At 40.8% G+C, this 22,493-nt stretch overlaps 1 protein-coding gene across 3 annotated transcripts in view; it reads right to left on the minus strand.

Annotated features, from left to right (window-relative positions):
• Positions 1–21,922, minus strand: part of Vapa (VAMP associated protein A) — a 34,979-nt gene extending 13,057 nt beyond the window's left edge. Inside the window, exons 1-4 of one of the 3 annotated variants that reach the window (XM_076549762.1) lie at positions 21,559–21,922; positions 2,697–2,849; positions 1,058–1,161; positions 349–429 (exon numbers count right to left, since the gene is read on the minus strand). In XM_076549762.1, coding sequence (XP_076405877.1) covers positions 349–429; positions 1,058–1,161; positions 2,697–2,849; positions 21,559–21,637 — 417 coding nt within the window. In that variant the 5' untranslated portion in view covers positions 21,638–21,922. The remainder of the gene's footprint in view (positions 1–348; positions 430–1,057; positions 1,162–2,696; positions 2,850–21,558) is intronic. The other 2 variants (XM_076549763.1, XM_076549761.1) reach the window with 2 other exon arrangements.
• Between the last annotated feature and the right edge of the window lie 571 nt (positions 21,923–22,493).

The raw sequence follows: 22,493 nt of genomic DNA on the forward strand, positions 1-22,493 counted from the left end.
AAAAAAAAAAAAAAAAAAAAAAACACCACTTATTCCTGTAATTATATTTTATCCCAAGAATGTTGTTACTGTTACTCAAAAAGAGGTTCTAATACAATCTTTCCTAATTATATTTATGTATGTTTATCTTGTTCTAAAAAGTAAGATTTGAGAGTATTCCTAGAATTTCTTCCCACCCTGAAATTTGGACCTACCAATTAATATGTATTTCTTCATAGTCAAACAAAGCATTGTAAAACGCAAACAGCATTATCAAGCTTTTTTAAACTTAAGTCTCATTAGATGGACTTGCCACCCCAAGTCCAAAATCAGACACTGATAATCAACTATCTGATGATTCTTACTTACCAGTTTATCATTTTCATTCGGCATTTCAAATACACATCTCAATTTAGAATCCATTAATTCGTCAGGTTTTGCCTCTTTCCACTTTAAAAAAAAAATACATAAGATAAGAGATTGTGGCAAACAGGTTTATCTAAAAAAATAACTGAAGCTGAACGTGGTTGCTCAGAAAACTGCTAAGGGTATAGCTCATCTAGGGTACAAGGCTGGAGTGCTTGCTAATTGCCGCAATCACCTGCCCATGTCCCTGGACCTTTAGAAGTTGCAGACCTACTATCGCCATCAATTAAAATCACAGTGGCATTGGGGCCTGGGCCCAAGAGACGGCTCAGAAGGAAAGGTACCTGCTGCCACCACTGCTGACCTGAGTTCAATCCTAGGAATCCATAAGGCAAATGAGAGAACCAACTGTGCCAACCTGCCCTCTGATTCCCCACATTTCCCATAGAATACCCAATCAAACAAATAAAAATGTAATGAAAAGAATGACAATGACATTAGCAATACACATGACTTTTTTCTTCATGTTAGCATTTCTAAATGGTTTCTAAGAAAACAGTATTTCAAGTATTTCCATTCTTCAATTTTGTTCTGGACAGACTTACAGATATTTAATTTTGGCAAGGAAATCAAGATTTTTGAGAGCGAAACAAAACCCAAAGTTTAAACTATTATCTCCAAAAATAATTTCTGTACTTCTACACTTACTTACCACAGCTTCCATATCTGAAATATTTGGTGGAGCAAAAATTGTCTGTACCATGAACTTATGTTTACTCTTTTCATTTGGATCATAATCAAAGGGCTGTAGCATTACTAAATAAAAAGAAAAGACACATTATCTTTGACATTTTATCTCCTATTACCGCAGCAACAAATTTAAAGAAAATCAAGATGGGTTCAAAACTCAAATATTATTATTCATTCTCAACTTTATAACTTTCAATTATTAAATTCATTTCTGTGATGATTTTAATTTAGGCAATTGAGACATTGTTCTAATATAACTAGTTTTTCTAAACTGGATTTTAAACAATTACTCAGAGTGTATTCATTTGTTTAGATCTGATTTTAAGAAAACAAAGGAAATCATAACTTCTTGATTCTAGAATCCCAATAGCATCCACGTTTTATGTCTTTAGATCTGAGTAGGCTGCAAGTTTTAAGGCTCCATGAGTTCAATCAGCATGCTAAATCTATGTGACACAAATATAAGATAGGAGAATAATAAACAAATTAGTAATTAAGATGTATATAGCATCTTTGTAGTTCTTCAAAATATTCCCAATGAGTCTTTTATAATTTGCTATTTTAATATTCCATGTGCTTAAATATAAAAGCTGTAGCCAGGCGGTGGTGGCGCACGCCTTTAATCCCAGCACTTGGGAGGCAGAGCCAGGCGGATCTCTGTGAGTTTGAGGCTAGCCTGGTCTATAAAGCGAGTTCCAGGAAAGGCACAAAGCTACACACAGAGAAACCCTGTCTTGAACTCCGCCCCCCCAAAAAAACTAATTAATTAAATAAGAAAGAGCTGTAGAATTTGTTAAAATTTTCGGAACATTATCATGAGTCATTGGGGTTTTAATTCAAGTACTATGCCATGCTACCCCAACTGATCCCCATGATCTAACATAACAAACAGGAAATCCATATGTTTTCCTGCTCCCTTTGTAATTTACAAAAAGAAAAAAAAGAACTACTGTTTTACAAAGAAAGTCTCTGTGTGAGGCCAGAGGCTCTCTCACAAGTAAGCTACATGGAGCCACACACAGCCTCCTCAGCCTTGCTGCCTATTTCTCAACGATGGCGGATGCTGTTCCGCAGTACTGTCTCTTTAGAAGGGCTGCCTGGGGAAGGACAGTTTACAGAAGACATTTCAATAGCACCAGCAGACTCCACAGCAGGAATAAATGGTGCAGATAAGGAACTGTAAGCAATACACAAAGGAGGAAGAGCAGTGCAGTCTTCAAGGCAAGACCCCGTTGGCATTTACAATGAACATCATAAAGACTCATTGATTTTATAAGTGGGCCCAAAACAGGTACATTTTTAAGCAAAAGACTCAAAACATTTCTTCTGTAGTTGCACAAAACATGCTATAACAACAAAACCGTACTGTGTTCAAAGATAAACTAGTGAAAACACAGAATATGGTTGATGAGCTATAGAAATGAAGAATAGATGTGAAGTTTCAAGTTGACATTAATCAATCATACACCCACACACAAAATGAGAGTGAAAAAGTTTCAGTCAACTTTTTTTATAGCAAGATACCCCAAGAACACCTTTAAACACAAACTGTAGCCAAATAATAAACAGATGAAAACACTATTAAAGGCATGAACTGCTACCTGAAACAGTCACAATTGACCCGGGGTCAATAATTCCACTGTTGGGCCTCACACAGTACCGGCGGGGTGCTGTAGTCTTCACTTTGAAACACACCTTTCTATCCGATGGATTTCGCAATTTAAGATTTGTAGTGACTACATCTGTGAAGGGGCCTGTAAGGTTTAAAAACAAGAGAATTAAAACTGGATTCATAACAAAAGTAGAATTCAAGATTAAATTAATATAATCTCAATCTCATTTTCTACAAAAAAAAAAAAACAAGAACTATATTTTTCTATCTTTTGATAATTCCAACCACAAAATTACTCTATGATTTTAGTTCTCTCATTCTGATTACGTTTATTCATGTTTGTGTGTTCTGCCTATGAGCAAGTGCATGCCACAGTGCCTGTGTGGAGACCAAAAGATGTTTTGGGATTGGTGCTCTCCTCCCGTTCCATGGGTACCAGAAACCGAACTCAGGCCCTCGGGCATGGCAACAAGCATCTCCACCAAAAGCCACCTTTCTATTTCTATTCTTACAGAGTGTTCATGTCACATGACTGACAGAACTTCCCAGTGGTCTTCACCAGTGCTCCTCTTCACATTCACAAGGCCAACTGTAAAATTTCTGATCTGAAAACTCCAAAAGCTGATAGTATTCACACTTCTCTTCAATCATCCACTCACATACTTATGAATAATGTGTCATATCCACTATCTAGATACAAAGTTTTTGTCTTAAAGCTTTGGTTTTGTACTCAAAAAAATGAGAAGGACATAGAAATCAAAAAGCTGATCCAGCTTTACTTAACCAGTATATCCTCACTTTTTTAAAATGGGCTATGAGATGTGAAGATAAACTTATATGCTTTTGGCTGAAAAGCCAAGACAGATTATACAGTCCAGTTTACACAGCAAGAATTTCTTAATTAAAGGCAGAAGATAAACCTAAAAACATGTCAAATAGAAAATGGTAAGCCTATACCATTAACTACTCCAAAAATCATTTTAAATGGTCTTTTGAAAAACAATTTTAAGCTTGTTTTTTATTTGTCAAAGACAACTATTATAAAAGCCTACCTGCTTTTACTTAAATCTTTTTTCATTCACATATTTGTGTTTCGAGTGTATGTTTACATGGATTGAACATCAGCCTTCAAGCTTGGGAGCAAGCTCCCTTAATCACTGAGTCACCTTCTAACCCTGTTCGTTTAAATCTTAAACAAAAATCACGTTCTTTTATAAAACTTTATTTAGAATGTCATACTTTGAAATCCAGATTGAGAAAATTCTCCAACCAACTATGTTCAATAAATAGTTTGACTGAATGTTGGGAAATTGTCTAAGACAAAGACTTCCAGAAAAGCAAAAGAGGCATTCATTATAGATTGCAGAAAATAGAAACAAACAGCTCTGCCTAATGCTTAACACGAGAAAACAAACTACCTCACAAAAGTGGGGTGACTTAAAAAGTGCTTAGTTCAAACCTTGAGAAGTAGTTTATTCTGAAGTGCTTGTTTCAGTATAAGCTATTCGTTCATTCTATAAACTACCTTACACCCTTTGATGCTCCCAAACTGCTTGTCTCTTTGAAAAGCAGATCTCTACAATACAATGAACCAAGATTAAAGGGGGGGGGGGGACCTCCAACCTGTCCACTTTACTAGAAATAAATACATCTGAAAGGGGTAAAGCAAGGCATTCCCTCCTCACTAGTCTCAATGCCCATAAATCACAACAGTAACTGGGAGCATGCAATGTGGTAGGCCTGTATAGTTGACCCTTCTGATCAGCTTGCACATAATTTTAAAAATAACTATATATTTTCAATCAACAAACTCCTAAGAATTGTATGTGTTCTGAAAAAAGTACTTAATGTATTACCCAATAGGGAATATATATTCCTAACATAAAAATGCAAAGATGAAATAATACAACCAAAGGACAAAGAATCTCTCCAGAACAAAATGCTTCGACATGTTAACCTTATGAAAACAATGTCATGAATCCTATTAGAAGACACCCAGAGAGTCACTAGAGATTCTTTACTCCAATGTGTCCTGGGCAAGCCTCAGTCTGAGCCCACTGTTTCTTCTCAGAATGGAAAATTAAAGAGTACTAATAACCATAAGCAAAATAGCCAAACGTTATGGCTAACAGAGACTCTGCTGCTTGGTTCAAAGTAACATCTAGTCCACATTTTTAAGCCATAGAATTCTTTGAGAATCTGATGAAAGCTATAACCTACCATAAAGGCATGCATAGGCATATATCCACAAAAACTTAACACTGAATTCATAAAAGCTAAGACTGTTATAGGAGCTGTTATCATCCTACTACCAGAAACACACACTCTCTCTCAATCACACACACACACACACACACACACACACACACACACACACACACACACATACACACACACCTTTACAGATCTCAGAAAAAGGGAGGTTATATAAAGTGAAGGTGCTATAAGGCACAAACACAATCTTTTACCTAAAGATAAAGTATTTTCCCTTGGCATAATAGCTGAGTGGTTCGAAAGGGGGAGTGGGTATATAGAATGGTAAACATTCTGCAATGCCAGGCAATACCACAGAATAATTTACATTTTATCCTACTGAACTTTCAAATGTTCATCCTGCTATGATTTTGGTTTTGAATGTCCCCCAAAGGCCTACTCTCCAGAGTGACAAAACTGGGAGATGATAGACTCTTTCACTGGCTGAGGAGATATATCTATCCTTTTGGAGGATCATTAAGACCCAACTCTTCCAGGCTATTCTACTTTCTGGACATTTTATGAGGGGTTTTACTCTGCCACAAACTCCAACCACAATATGTTACCTGGTCACATTGTTCTCTAGTCTATGTCTTAAACTTGATAGTGTATTATTATTTCAAAACAAAACACAATATAGGAAAAATCTCTTTTTGAGGACGACTTTGTTAAAACAGGAAACTTTTTCAACCCTGTAAAAGTGAAGGTCACCATTACAAAACTTACTCTATCAACAATGCCATGCTTAAGTTACCAATGCAATTCATGTGTATTAGTTCACAAACATTCACCAATGATTCACTTGACCTGACCCCACCATAAGTATATTACATTTTGTTCTTTTATAATGGTAAAATCATTAATCCTGTCTTATTTCTCTTAAATCCAAACTTATTCAAGTAGGTATAAGCATATATCTATTGCTGTGAAGAGCTACCATGACCATGGTAATCTTCTAAAGGAAAACATTTAATTGGGGCTGGCTTACATTTCAGACAGAAGTTTAGTCCATTATCATGATAGCATATTTCACTAGAAAAATACCTTTTACTTCATTTTGTTATAATGAGAGCATTATATTAAATTTGTGTATGTGAGTAGATAATTTTATTTTGAGATAATAACGAGCACATAATAAAAACTTTTGCTTTAAATGAAGGGAGAGATGGTCTTCAAGTTCAGTTCCCAGCACCCATGTTGGGTAGCTCACACCCACCTGCAACCCCAGTTCCAGGAGATTCGACACTCTCTTCAGGACCCTGCAAGCACCTTCCACTCATGCACATTGTCCTACACAGACAGACAAGACCTCTTTCTCACCCTGAACGGTGACTGCATTGATATATTTTCTTTTTAAAAATCATTTGAAGGCCAGACAGTGGTGGCGCACACCTTTAATCCAAGTACTCAGAAGGCAGAGCCAGGCGGATCTCTGTGATTTCGAGGCCAGCTTGGTCTACAGAGCGAGATCCAGGACAGGCACCAAAACTACACAGAGAAACCCTGTCTCGAAGGAAAAAGAAAAAAGAAAAAAAGAAAGAAAAGAAAAATAAAACACAGTGAAAACACAGATTTTGCAGAGAATGTAAGCTTTTGAGCAATTTATGTTAAGAAATGAATGTTTATATTCAGAGTTTCTAAAACTTAGCCCCCCATATAGAAGTCTATCATTTATCCCAAATGAATAGCTTAAAATGTAGGAAACAACTACTGAAATGGCCCATCTTAAGGTCACCTAATGATTTAAGAATACTCAGTACCAATCACAGTGCCATTGTGTGACATGCATTTCCTTTCTGAGTGAAAAACCAGTTCACAGTGAAAAGCATTGTTTTAAAAAAAAATGGTATGTACATTAAACATACACGGCTTTCATAGTTTTGTATTTTTATTATAGGAGGAAAAAAAACCTTTACCTTTAAACTATATAAGGTGTTCTTTAAGCAGCTGTCAAATTTCCTAACTTCCTCAAGTGTCAGTGGCATTAAGCCAAAATGGATCTAAGTCCAGGAATAAGTTGGAAAAGCTTTGAGACTGAGATTGCAATTGTTTTTATTTACTTTTAAGTAATCTAAGAAATCCTACCAGGACTGGAGAGATGGCTCTACAGTTTACTTGTTATAAACCAGATATACATTCTAGCACATGGGAGGCAGAGGCAGTTTGAGGCCAGCCTGGTCTACAGAGTGAGTTCCAGGGCTGCTAGAGCTGTAAAGAAATCCTGCCTCAAAAAACAAACAAGTTCTTGTAGGGGACCCGGGGTTCAGTTCCTAGTACCCACATGGTGAAGACCCAGTGAATGCCCTCTTCTGACTCCTGTAAACACCAGGCACACATGTGATGCACAAGCATACACTAGCGAAGCACTTATACACAGAAAATAAAATCTTTCAAAAAAAAATTTTAAGGAATTCTGACTATGGTTCTAAAAATAAGCTAAAAATAGAACCATTCTAAGTTTTAAAATTTTCATCCATCCCCAATGATGTGGATTACTGATAATAATTTTTTTTCAACTGTCAAGCTAAGCTCAGCTACAAAGAGAATCAACCAGAGATAGGAAGCACTTTGCTTCCTCCTTTATTGCGACAATCTTCATAAAGAACATGAAATCAGTGTACGTGAACACTCAGATGCATTCACAGATTGGATTCCATCAATACTGTGCTGTGTTTCAGACAGTTTCTACGCAAGCCTTTGGGCACACAATGCTTTAAGAGTCTCTAGCATTTCTGCATGTACTCCTATCCTTTCAAGAAGGATAATGCCTCCTTCCTGAGGATCAGATGGTATGCTTACTGCCCCAGATAGTCTCCAACTAAGGTCAGGTAAATTTCCATGCCGCACACCATGAAAGATTTAAGGTTCTCTAGCTCAGTGTTTCTGAGCTCTATGTAAAGCCACTCTCTGGATAGCTCCAATTGGAAGCCACTAAGGAAAAACACCAATTACAGAAGCTCTTGCAGTGCCATGAATAACAAAGTAGTCCTTTTACTCCAATTCAGCTGTTTTCAAGTCTTCTAACATCCATGAAATTGTAGCAAGCTAACTTTTCAGTCTTTTCACAGTTGCTGACTTTCTCAGTTCTTCACTATGGGACAGACTATGTTAGTGGCTTCTACATAGCAGCACAAAGTTCAATACCAAAGAACAGATCATGCTGACTATACAATTCATATGAAATATAATCCATACATATTTCATGGTATTTCACATTTTTCCTAGTATGTGTATGACCGCTGCCATTCATTCTATTACACCATAACCTCCTAAAGGAACATTTAATTCATTGCTGACTAAATTAACTAAGTTAACAAGCTTTGAGTCTTTTTGCTACTCACTACATATCTGATGAATTACCATGCCAGAAATATGGCTAACAGCCATTTTTAAACAAGAAATCATAAAAAAGCAAAAGTATACATGTTTTACTTCAAATGTATAACTCTTGGTCTTCATAAATCATTCTAGCTTTACACTTTTATTTTTGACTGTACTATACCTTTACTGTGCTTTTACCAGAATACAAAAGGTAAAAATCCTAATGAAGAGGACTGGATTATTTTCCATGTAAAATACATAAATAAAAGTGAGAACTTCCCAGTATCTTTTCACAGGCTTTGTCCAGCTAAGCTGTAAGTAACACTGGCTAAACAGTTTCCTAAGTCAGGCATGGTGATTCACACCTTAATCTCAGCACTCAGGAGGAAGGAGGATCTGAGTTCAGGACCAGCCTGAACACAGTGAGTTTCAGGACAACCAGGGCTATGTAATAGGGCCTATCTCCAAAAAAAGTAGAAGTCAAACCAGGTCTGATTCCAGAATCTCAACTATACTTATTTCCATAAACATATCATGTAGATTTCTGGAGCATTAGAGCAGTCAAATTAGCATTATATAATATATTTATTTCCTTTGGCCCCACAGTTCAATGTTAAACACTTCCTGAAATAAATATTTAAGTATTTTACATCCAAGAAAACACTATATTGCTAATTTCTTTTCATCTTAACTTTATTTTATGTGCTATTTTGACTGCATGTATGCCTGTGTTTGTCTGGTTCCTGTGAAGGCAAGAAGAGGGTGTCAGATCCCCTGGAAATGCAGTTAGATTGTTATAAACTGCCATGTGCTGCTGGAAATAGAATCCAGGTCTTTTGGAAGAACAACAGGTGCTTTTAACTGCTGAACCTTGTCTCCAGCCCCTACAAATTTCATAAGCAAGGAAGTTGCCTTAATTTATTTACCTGTTCCATACCGTACTGAAATATGAAGACTATTTCTGTTTCATTGACTGCTGTATCTCCAGCAGTTACAACAAATGCCTGACATCACAGTTACTAGTAAGCATTACTGTACAAATACTGTTGAACAAATAAACTGTCCCATTTTCTAGAAAAACAAATTGAGTGTGTATATGGATATCTTGTCTCATGTACATCTATCTGCACACCAAAAAAGGGCATGGGATCCTTCAGGACTAGTTGTGAGCTGCCATTTGTGTACTGGGAATTGAACTCAGGACCCCTGGAAGAGCAGCCAGTGCTCTTATCCACTAAGCCACCACTCCAGCCCCATAATGTGTTCTATTCAGAAAAGGTTTAGTTAAAACACTAAAAAAATAGTCCTTTATAAAATTCCACTAAAGTATGAATCTTGAGATTAGTGCTAAACCAAGACTTCATAATTTGACTGAAGTCTCTAAAATTTAAAAGCTTTAATTATTTTAACTGCTTGCTACATTTATTTATCCATACTGCATTATAAAAGTTTCCAAAAATCTTATGACAAACTCACCAAAATGCACTTAATACAGAGGCAGTCAGTGTGTGGTCATTTGAGAGAGGGAGGGGGGAGGGAGGGAGGGAGGGAGGGAGGGAGGGAGGGAACAACAGGTCTACCTACACAATAGGTTAAATTCACCATTAAAAGTTAGCAATGAGCAGGAACCATGTCTTTTTTTTAAAAAAAAAAACACTTTCCAATACCAGTGTTATTATGGGCATGTAAATCCAATACCCACTTGTCACCTTCACAAAAGAAAGCAATTTTAATGAAAAGCTAAAATAATTATTCTTTTCATTGTTCTCAAAAACTCTTGGGGAGGGGTAAGACTGGTTTCTATTATTGGTGTATTATAGCTTTTTAAAAACAACACAATGTAGAATACTGAATTAATGGTTTAAAATCTAAAGTCATTAATTAACTAGGTGACTGATCCCCCAAAACAATCTAACCTCTTTCATTAATAGAGGCCATCTCTATTAATGAAATGGTCTCTTAAGGTTCCTCTCATCTCTAAAATTAAGTGACACTACGATCAACTTATTATCTTAACGGTGTCTTCTCAATAGTAAATAAAGATGGCAGATGGTAATTCCATTCTGAAACATTCTGTATTTAACTTGTATTTAACTGTCTCTTCTCAACTAACCGCCTTCTGCATGCACTGGCCCAAATCTATCACTTGTCTGTAAGTACCTTCAAGAGTAGAGGCTATCTACATTCACCTGTGTCTAAAGTCAAGGCATAAACATTTTAACTTGTCAGTCATCAGAATATAAAAAAGCTAGCCCTTCCAGTGGCCAACTATATATTTTCCCTTTGCCATTTAAATCGCTTATTTAGGCCTCCCATAACTCACAGACACCAAAATCTGTGGGTGCTCACTCAGATCTATTATATAAAATTCTAAATATATTTCATACACATAACCTATGTATGGCCCACCACTATTCTTTAAAGAGTATATAGATTACAATACCAAATACAAAGTTAATACTATGGCAATTGTTGATATATGTTAGCAATAATTTAAAAAAAAAGTCTAGACATGCTCAATACCTTTCCTTTTGAGTGGTTGCTTGAATCTCAAGGTGTGGAATCTGTGGACAGTGTCAACTGTTGTTTTTTCAGGTGTAATTCTTACTCGTAGTTTGTCTGGCATTTGGGGGGGGGGGTTGTTTTTGTTTGTTTGTTTGTCCGGACAGGATCTCTTCTGTGTATCCCTGGCTGTCATGGAACTTGCTCTGTAAAGCAGGCTGGCACTGAACTCACAGAGATCCACCTGCCTCTGCCTCAGTAGGGCTGGAATTAAAAGCGTGCACCACCACCACCCAGCTAGTAATTCTTTTTTTTAATCCTAAAATAGTGGTCCATTGAACCAATCCACACTATTTGAGGAGGGACCTTAAACTTACTTGTTTAATCCTATGTGCAGGAGCAATTCTCAGAGAAATAAGTATCACCAAATACATCTAATAAAATTCTCACAAAAAGCCAGCAACTGATGGCAATATACCACATTTGTATGCAGTTTGATTTATTGTTTCCAAAGTTGGGAGCTGGAGAGATGGCTCAGAGGTTAAGAGCACTGGCTGCTCTTCCAGAGGTCCTGAATTCAATTCCCAGCATCCGCATGGTGGCTCACAACCATTTATAAAGAGATCTGATGCCCTCTTATGGCATGCAGGCATACATACAGGCAGAACACTGTGTATATAATAAATCTTTTTAAAAAATGTTTCCAAAGTTGTTACAGATTAGGTTTTATTATTTTTTTATTTTTAATTTTTATTTTGTGTGTGATGAGTACATGTGTACTGGTGCCACAATGCAAATGTGGGGGTCAGAAAACAATTTGAGAAAGTATGTTCTTTCCTTCCTCTCTGTGGGTCATGGGGACAAGCGTCTTTACCCACTGAGCCATCCTACCACCCAGATTAGACTAAGTACAATTTAAATTGTAAATCAGCACATGTCAACCTAAACCAAAAAGATTCTCCCAACATCAAACAACTTTTGTGGAAACAGCATTGTAATGGGAACACTTCTAACATAAACAGTGTGTATATTCAATTAGTCTGAGTAAAGGGAAGTTTTAAAAACATAGGTTACTACATCATTTTGAAGCAATAATCCTAGGCAAGAAGTATCAATAATACAAGTGGTAATAGTCCAAAGTGTCTATGGCAGCTAGATATTGAATAAACACCCTTACAGAAAGAAGTACTTTCTGTGGAAGGTTACAGTGGCCTTTGTGTAAGGTTGTGGATCTGGCAATCTTTGGTGATAGCTCATTAAGCATGAAGTCAATTCCTTTGTATTTCATTGTTTTGTTTTCATTATCAAAGTTTGATAAAAGTCATTCTCTTTCAAGTTTAACTTTCACAGATGTTACACCACAATCTTTATACACATTTCCTATTAAACTGTAGAAATAATAATTCTCATTATAACCACTAAATATTCACTGTAGCAATCTCAAAAACCAAAGTAAAAATATAAAAAACAAGACACACTAATCCCAATAGAATGAACAGAGAGCAATCTTCCCGCCTTTTTTCTATATATTTATGTATATGTCTATATATTTATGTACCTTTTCAATGTATACTGTCACCAATCAGTTTATCACTATAAGCAGAACAGATGTGACACAAAATACTGCTGGCCACAAATACTGAAATCCAAGACTAATCAAGCTCCTTTAATCGAATTCAAAACTTACAGAAAATACATTAAGACATCTGGATAGGAGACATTCTGTCAGGCAAAACAGTCTTTTCAACAAATCAATGGCAGATTTAAAGGGACAGAAAAGGACGGTGAGAAATATCACTTAAGATTAAGACAAATGCATAGCACACAGCAACCTAATGTAATGCACATATTTAAAGAAACAACTAAAAGCAGAAGTATAATTGGGAAACTTTCAGATTGACTATTAAACACTTTTGAAGATTCACTGTTGAGCTTTAAATAAGAACATCATGACATGCAAAGAAAATGTTCCCTTTTTATTGTTAGAAATACAATCTCAGGTAACAAGAAATGAAATGTAGGTTATAGAGTATTTGTTTTAAAAGTACTTAGGCAAGTACTAATGCTATATCTCAGTGGCAGAATGCTTGCCTAGTATGCATGAAGTCTGGGACTTGATTCCAGTACACACCCCCAAAAAAGCAAACAAAAATATGCAAATATGTAAATCAAGATTAATAATATGCTTAAATTATTAAGTCACATTTTTTAAAAATGCATACAATGTAGTAATACTTGGAAACTTCCCTAAGTTTAAAATTTTGAATGATCCGAGTCATATTCCAGTAAATCTAGTAAGTAAACAGGCTTTTGCAAGTAATACTTCTTTTAGGTTTAATTTTCTTCCAAAAACAACTTTTTGTAATTCTAAGGAAAGCCAAATCCTCCATCTCAGAAGAGCAAATAAGCCTTCACAGGACAGTCCCTCAAAAGACACAAAGTCAACAAGGAAAGGAGATCAGGAGGTGTCCAATAAAGTTAAAAGGATGCCTGGTCAGCAGGATTCCTTCAGTGACCATTTCTGCATGGTTAAGAACTTCTTTTAAGCCAGGTATAGTGGTGCACACCTTTGATCCCAACACTGAGAAAGCAGAGGCATGCACATCTCTTGAGTTCTAAGCCACCCAGGGCTACATAAAAAGATAACGTGAAAAGATAAGGGAGGGATGATGGAGAGAAAGAGGTCAAAGGATACAAAGTAGCAGACTGCATGCAGGAAGAACAAGTCTAGAGACCTAATAATGCACAAGACATTCATTCAACTGTGCTGTGTCTGGATTCCTGACACATGACAAACTTTAACTAATTGGGGGAGGGGTAAAGAGGGCAAGAATGGAGGGGTAGAAGAACAATTTGCTTCAGTCCTGCAGCCATTTATTACCTAGAAATATCCCCTAACGTCATGTTAGATACCTGTGATGGACCATACTGCCAACTTGACAGGATCTAGAATCACCAGAGATAAGCCTCTGTGCATACCAGTAAGGGGTGACCTAGGTTAGGTTCACTGAGGTAGGAAAACCCACGTGAACTATGAGTGGCACCATTCCACAAGTTCAAGTCCTAGACTAAATAAAAAAGAGAAACACAGGTAAGCACTCATCGTCACTCTGCTTCCTGACTGGGGAGTCAATGTAAAACCTCAAGCTCCTGTCACCAATTTCCTACTACGATGGATTGTACCTCCTCAAACTGTTAAGCTGAATGAACTAAGCCTTTCTTCCTAGGCTGCCTGCCCCATGTATTTTCACAGCAATGATAAAAACTATGATCTTGTATGCACTGACAAAACTTTGGGGGAAAAGAATCTGAAACAATAAAGCAATATTACCAATTACCACTGCTAACAATTTAGAAAATACCAAATTCTAAAGAACTTACATCAAATTTTCCCAATTTTTTTATACACACTTCCCCTTCTTATCCATGAGGATTATGTCCCGAACTGCCCCCAATGGATGCCTAAAATCAAAACCAATTATCAAGTTATATAATTTAATGCCTTTTCCTTCTTAACTAAGCCTGTATCACACACCATGGCCACACACTTTCACCATTTGAGGCACAACAGCAAAACAGCACAATTCCTTCCCTTCTTCACTACTTTACGGAGAGAGGCCTTTCTTATTGTAGATCTTTGCAACATCAGCATAGAATTTCGTTCTTTCCCTGGTAAGCTAAGAACTTTGCACTTCAGGGAAACACTGTTGGCTTCTCTTGGGCATATCCAGGCATACTGAAATTGCCAGCACTACTGCTGATTTTTTTAAGGCCACTTTTAAGTAAAAATAAAGTAAGGTAAGGGTAACTTGAAAACAAATATTGTGATACCAACAATCTGGTAAGAAAATGTCTGAGTAACTGGCTGGTGGGCAGATTTGCAGTATGGAAATAACTGGTCCAACAGATAGTCAGGTCCTTGGCAAGAAGGAACAGGACAAAGCTAGGTTTTATCCTCCAACTCAGAAGGACACAAATTTTAACTTGTGAATGTTTATGTCTGGAATTTTCCCCCTTCTATTTTGGGACCACAGTTGATCACAAACTACAGATAGCAAAACTTACAAACGGGAGTGTGTGTGGGGGGATGACTACTGCATATTTTCCCACTTGATTAAAATGACTTTTTAGGTGACTTTAGGTATTTGTAATTGTGTGTGTACAGGTACACATGTGCAAGCATGTGCAGGCAAAAGAATAAACTTAGGTGTGTCATCAGGAGGAACACCATCATCCACTTCCTCTGAGACAGTCTCTCCCTGACCTGGACCTTACCAACTAGGCTGGACTGACTGGCCAGCAAGCCCCCAAGGATCCTGTCTGTCTCTGCAGTGCTAGGCTTAGAAGCACCCATACCTCCCTTCCACCTGGGTGCTGGGAATCCAAGCTCCGGTTCTCATGCTTGCAAGGCAGGCACTTTACTGACATCTTCCTAGCCTCTCACCTCCATTTTAAGAGACAGTTTCATGTAGTCCAGGCTAGCTCCAACTCCAGATTCTCTTCTTCCTTCTACCTTCCAAGTACTAGGATTGTAAGCTTGTATCATCAATGTCAACAAGTCAAGCTAAATGACTTCCTGATACTTACATGCAGTCACAAATCTTCAAAAGCCACGCCCTCCAAAAAACCCTCTTATCACTGACTCTACAAAAAGTACAAAAACCAAACCATCTTAGTCAACTCTTTACAAAATACCCTGGCTCTCATTATTTAGAACTATGAAAGTTCAAAACACAAGTATGTGCAATAGTCAAGTAAAAAACCCAACTGCAAAGAGACCCAAGATTTTTTTTTAAAGAAAATTCCAATTACAAGTAAAATTATCCCCCAAAAGTTCAATTAATCCACATCTCTGTACACTTAAAGAACCAAATGCCTACTTGGCACCTCCTCTACATGTCACACCAGCAGAAGCATGGTCTTCTTCCTTCTACCCTTCTCCCATACCCTAAAGAATGTTGCCAGTCCTCATCCAGACATCCAGTGTTTCTCAGCTCAGTGAACAGTACCACCATCCTTCCATTTTTATGCACTCCATCTATGAAACCACACCTTCTCTCTCAGTGCACACATCTATTTTGACCTTTAATATTTCCAACACCAATGACCATCTCACTTCTAATACCAATTTGCATGGCTACCATTGTTTCTTTTCTTTTCTTTTTTTAAGTTTTTTTTGAGACAGGGTTTCTCTGTGTAGTTTTGGTGCCTCTCCTGGATCTCATTCTGTAGACCAGGCTGGCCTCGAACTCAGAGCCCCACCTGGCTCTGCCTCTCGAGTGCTGGGATTAAAGGAATGCACCATCACCACCCGGCCTACCATTGTTTCTTAATGAAACACAAAATACCCTAGCCCTCCTTTAGAGCTGTGTGCCCCCCCAACCAAAAAAAATTAAAATACACACACTTAAATAAAACCCCTCAGTGGCAAAATAAAACTTTTAACTGACCTACCAAACCAGAACTACACACACCTTGGTCATTTCTACTACTGCCATCTGGAACCCTTTTCAGCTGAACATCATGTGCTCTCTCCTACCACAGGACACTGTACCTACATTTCTTTCTTCCTCTAGGTTAGTGGTTCTCAACCTTCCTAAATGCTATGACCCTTTAATGCAGTTCCTCATGTTGTCGAAACCCACAACCATACAATTATTTTGACTGCTACTTCGTGGCTAATTTTGCTGTTATGAATTGTAATATAATTTTTTTTTTTTTTTTGGAGACAGAGGTTTGCCAAAGGATTAACGACTGCTTTAGGTAACTTCTACTTACAACTGGAATCTCAGTTCCCAACTGTCAAACGCTTTCCCTACATTTCATTCATCTGAAAACTGGGATCTTGCTCTTCCTTTAGAATTGCCCCCACAAAAAACAAGGACTGTTTACAATTGTAGTTCCAACACTTACTCCTGACAAATTCATGATTCAATTAATTCCAAAAATAACAAGTTTACAAGCAGAGATGTATTAAAGAAATCAGATCAACAGAGGTAAAACTATGCAGGTCACTTGGGAAGAAAAGCTATCAATAGAATTAATTACCCAACATTGGACCCTGCATGCTGCAACGACAACCTGACAAGCAAGATATGCCCACTGGTCCAATAGTGGCATGACTAATATGGAGGTAACCACTCGGTTTCTAATTGTATTTGAAACCTATCCACAGGAAAGGCTGATCCTGTAAACCTAGTCTAAAGCCCACTGATGGGGAGATCCTAGGTAGAACCTACTACTGTTGACTTACTAAATGCTCTTGTTGTTGACCTGCCCTTGGAAACATTCATGCTTATATCCACATAGATAACTGCTGCTCTCAATCTTTATCTGAGAAGCTTCGTTTTGTAATGAGCAATAATTGTTTTGTAATGAGCAATAATTAACTCAGGACTCAGACCCTGCCAAAGTGCTAAGATTAGTGACAGGGAGTGCTCAACCCTAAATGGGCTACATTCCCCTCAAGGACTAGAGAATATCAAAGAGGAAGTGAAAAGAAATGTAAGAGCAGAGGACAGAAAAGAGTGCAATGAGATGCTGTTTTCTGGGGACATGACAAGGCCATTGCCCTTCTAAACTCACAGCAGCTGTGGTTAACTACGTAAGACCTGCACATGGTCAAGTCAGTGACCATTACTGAGAAAGGGAGTCAGGTTTTTTTTAGGGGAAAGGAGATGGCAGCTAGTAGGCTGCTCATGCTCCCATGGACACCCTCACACCAACACACATGGGGATAGCACTAAATGGATTCACTAGACTACTTTTTAAGGTAGTGGGAGCCTGGAGAGATGGCTGAGCAATTAAGAGCACTTGCTGCTCTTTCAAAGGACCTGAGTTCAGTTCTCAGCACCCACATCAGGCAGTTCAACCACACCATCTGAAACTCCAGCTTCAGGGAATCCTACACCTCTAGCCTCCAAGGGCACCTGCATTCATGTGTACACAGCCACATGAAGGCACACACCTACCAATACCAAAAATAAAAAATAAATCCTTTTTTAAAGAGGGCAGGAAGGTGGGAGGGGAACATCTGGGGGGGGGCAGGTAGAGTAGAACACAGAACAATCAAGATACATTGTGTGTGTGTGTGTGTGTATGTGTGTAACTGTCAAAGAATAAAAGTAGTTTGGTTTTTTGTTGTTGTTGTTTTTCATTTTAAAAAATGGTTGGAGAGATGGCTCAATGGTTGAGAACACTTTCTGCTTTTCCTGAGGATCCAGGAAAATTCCCAGAACCCACATGGCAACTAATGATCATTTGTAACTCCAGCTCCAAAGGATGACACCCTCTTCTGGCCTTTGCAGGCATCCAGCACCTGAGTAGTGAGTACACATACATACATGCAGGGAAAAACTTAGACAAAGAAATAAAAATAAATCTTTTAAAGAGATTTGAAATCTTTTTTAAAAAATTCCAGATCCTCTTGGTTGTACTGGGAGTCCAAAGCTGGTCTGGGCTAGATACAAGAAACCCTGTCTCAGACAGGAAATTGGTAGTTGAAAGTGATACCACAGGTCTCTCTATTCATCAAAGACTACCATGAGCTACCTTCAACACAATGATTTCATTCTATTTTTCCTTTTTCCCCTGACCATTAGGAAGAAGAATACACTTGGAGTTATTTAACATTTGCAAAACTTTCTTCTTCAAACTTCCCTCTGTTATCAGCTAGGAAAAATAAAATGCTACATAAAACAATATACAAATTTTGCAATACATTAAATTTTAAGGGCAAAAAAGCTTTTTCCATGAAACATCTAATTTCAAATCTAAATTACTGGTAAAATTACTGGTAGGGTTAAAAAATTTAAGTATCGCCGGGCGGTGGTGGCGCACGCCTTTAATCCCAGCACTCGGGAGGCAGAGCCAGGCGGATCTCTGTGAGTTCGAGGCCAGCCTGGGCTACCAAGTGAGCTCCAGGAAAGGCGCAAAGCTACACAGAGAAACCCTGTCTCGAAAAACCAAAAAAAAAAAAAAAATTTAAGTATCTTTTTATGCACAAAAGCATTTAAAGGGTATGCTTTAGAATTCATTCTACCACCATAAAAGATTTTCTACATATTACTAGTTAAAATTTGACTAAAAGATGGAGATACACAAAACTATACTTTTCTAAAACTGTGCAAAGTAATAATTCTTATCAAGTCATTATTCATGTTAAAGGAAAACCATCAATCTCAGAATGGTTGAGTAAGTCACTCCTGAAGGAACTACCAACACAAATGCTGGATCCAAATAATTCAAGTAAACCAAGCATATAAAGAATTTTTTTTTTTTTTTTTGGTTTTTCGAGACAGGGTTTCTCTGTGTAGCTTTGCGCCTTTCCTGGAGCTCACTTGGTAGCCCAGGCTGGCCTCGAACTCACAGAGATCCGCCTGGCTCTGCCTCCCAAGTGCTGGGATTAAAGGCGTGCGCCACCAACGCCCGGCCCAAGAATTTTACAAAGGAAAAAAGTGTAAACAACCTATCCTTAAATGAAAAGGTAGAAATTAAATAATTTTTGATATAGTCAACCAAAAGATCACACACACTGCAGATTCCATATCACCCTATTTAGTGTAAAGCTGCGCATTTAAAGACCGAGGTTTCCATTGTACAAATTATCTGTGACTAACAAAGTAACATGAAGAAGGAAAGCATCAAACCCCAAATGTCAAACTCCTACTTCAATCCTCTCCTGTTCTCCCCATCATCTCCGATTCGCCCACCTTTACAGAAGTCTTTCAACAACTGGGCATTTAAACACAGGCATCACTGAGCTGAGTCTTCTCACCTCAGTATTTACCACTCCCTTTGCATAACTTTCCCCAGCTGCTCCAAAAGCGTCCTACAGAGAAAAAGCTCCTTTTCTCAGACATGCTATTGCCCCTATGATACACCTCTTTGGTCCTCCTCACTAGCCCTGGGATTATTTTGATAACACAAGTAGAGCCTGTTATATAAACACAGCTGTAATTATTTAACTTCAAAAATAAACGATATGCGTGGATACAGCACAACGCAGTATTTCTTCTGGTTTTTAAAACCTGCCTCATAAAATGCTTTTCACACAGGCTACGCAGTAGAGAATATCTCTTGAACTGTCAAAAGAGAAAAGGGAACTACACTGAGTATCGTAAAGATTTACATTCAATCGCTTCAACTAATGATGACTACTTTATTACAAATACTTGAAGGACTTCTCTGCACACCCCTGCCCAACCCCCTCCAAAAATCAGGCAATACAGAAATTTGCTGCAGCAAAATATCTAGGTTCTGAGACACCGTCTAGTGTCTCCCCATGTAGCCCAGGCTTGTTTCAAACTTTCCATGGTTCCCGGCTTGGCCTCCGAGCTGGGAATCTAAGTATGGTTCACCACCCCTAGTTTCAAAGATACTAGAGCTGCCTTAAAATCAAGTTCTTGTCTAATAAGGAGTCCTATACGTTTCCATTCAGAGAAACTTGTAAATGTACTGAAAAACTTACAGAGTAGTACTACTAACAAAATACCAAAATGTTCTTAAGTCCTAAAACTATTTAAAATATAATTTTTAAAAATTGTTCCCACAGGGACAATCCAGCTATTTTTCATTCGGACTCAATCTTACACAATCATGGGTTTACTTTTCCTTTTAATGCTGGGATTGCTATGCAACCTTAGGAAAATCGTTCTCATCACAGTTCCTAAAATTAAAACCCAACGTATTAACTTCCAAAGGGGGGACTCGCTTTACATTTAAAAAGAGGAAAGAGGTCTTCTTTTTAGCTCCACATTCTATCAGTATTCCTTAAAAATTAATAGGTTGCTCGGTTTAAACTTTTCTTCCCCAGCGTACCCTATACACACTGAGGCGCAAAGGGCCCTCGATCTGAACAACAAGGATCGCCAAGTCAGTGATCCTCTATCACAGTCAATGCTCCAAAGTCAACAGTTCTGGAGCTGTGTGGCACCTTATCAGCTTTCTCAAGGTATGCTGGGAAACGGCAAACGTTAGAGTCACAAACACGGAGCATTCCTCAGCAAAAAGACAGCGTGATCCCCGGGGCTGGGAGCAGACACCAGGTCCTCCGTACCCGGGGACCCCACCACCACTCACCTACAACCATCCATCCCCCAGCTGACGCACCGCTTTCTGCCGCGCTCTTGGGGCCCTGCCAACACCCGGGGTCACTCCCAGCCAAGACACCGCTGGGCCTCCCGGCTCTCCGGAGCCCCGCACCTGACAGGGGGAGACGCCGGGCGAGGCCCTCGACCGCCCCACCCGGTCCTGCGCGCCTCGCCCGCGGGGGCCGCGCCTGCCCGCGGCCACCGACAGCCGCCCGCTGACGCCCGCAGACCCCGCCGCGCCGCGCCGTGCCGTGCCGCGCGGCCCGAAGCTCCAGCCCCCGGCCACCTCCCGCAGGGCCCTGAGCGCGCTGCGGCCGCCCCGGGGGCAAGGACACCGTGCGGGCCCGGCCGGCGGGGCAAGCGGGCGAGCGGGCGGGCGGGCGAGCCAGGCGCGGGCGGACTCCCGCGGCGCCCCCGCGGGCCGCAAGATGGCGGCGGCGGCGCCGGGCTGAGCCCTCCGTGGCGGCCGCCGGGCTGGCTGGCTCCTTCCCCTCCCCTCCGCAGCCCCGGGCGGGCAGCGGCGGGCAGCGAGGCGCGGGGCCGAGGGACGCAGCGGGGCCGCGGTTCCGACGCTCGGCGTGGGGGAGGGGAGCGCGGACCGTCCGGCCTTGCCGCCGCCGCCGCCCCGCCACCCGCCCGCCCGCCAGCCCCGGTCCCCGCTCGGGCGCGTCCTAGCCGGCTTACCTTTGAATTTGAGGTCGGAGGGTGGGTCGAGGACCAGGATCTGCTCGTGCTTCGCCATGGCCCCGGAGGCGGACGCCATCGGAGACAGCGCAGAGCGGGGGCGCGCCCGCGGCGACGGCGGCGGCGGCGGTTCGCTGGCGGGGGCGGAGGACGGTGGCGGCGCCGGCTCGGCGGAGCTCTAGGACGGGGCCAGGCTCACGACGACGACTCCCGAGGCTCCGCGCCTGCTGCCGGGCCGCGGGGTTCCGAGGGCCGTCTGTCGGGTCAGCAGCAGCTCCGGGTGTCACAACTGACTCAACCCCAACACCAGCCGCCGCGGCCGCGCGCACTGCGATCCTTCGCCTCCCCACGTGACGGGCTCGACGTGCCTACGTGCGCGCCCCCGCGGCCCGGCGCCCTCGTGCTGGCCCCGCCCTCCGGGCCTAACCCGGCTCAACGCTGGGCTAGTGCGCCTGCGCACACCCCACTCCCTCACCCCCGCCCGGGCTGCGGCTCCCGGCGCCGTTCTCCTGTCTATGGCTGCGGAGCGAGCGAGCGAGGGGCGGAGCGGGGGGGGGGGGGGGCTCTCTGCTGGAGACGCGGTGCGCGGCGCCGGGCGAGAGGCGTCGTTCTTGGCCCCTAAGAGCTGCGAGTGCGGAGCTGGGGCGCCTACGCCGATGGGGCCTCACGGCGTTCCAAGTGGAATTCCGAACGGAAGAGCGTCAAGAAGCGCCCGGGCACCTCGGCTCCCGGCATGCTCCGTGCGGGCGGGGCCTCCGCGGGGGCTGCTGGGAGCCGGGAAGGAGCCCGCGGTCCGTTGGAGGCGAGTGGGTGGGTGGGGCCGCTGACACGGCTTTTTGGCCGGCCCAGGGCGTCTCGTCTGCCTTGGAAAAAGAGAAGGGTGTTGCAGGCTACCTTGGAGGCCCGTGTCCCAGAAATAGAGGCCGCCCGGTGGG

Source organism: Peromyscus maniculatus, chromosome 13, assembly GCF_049852395.1.
Source record: "Peromyscus maniculatus bairdii isolate BWxNUB_F1_BW_parent chromosome 13, HU_Pman_BW_mat_3.1, whole genome shotgun sequence".
Taxonomy (NCBI): Eukaryota; Metazoa; Chordata; class Mammalia; order Rodentia; family Cricetidae; genus Peromyscus; species Peromyscus maniculatus.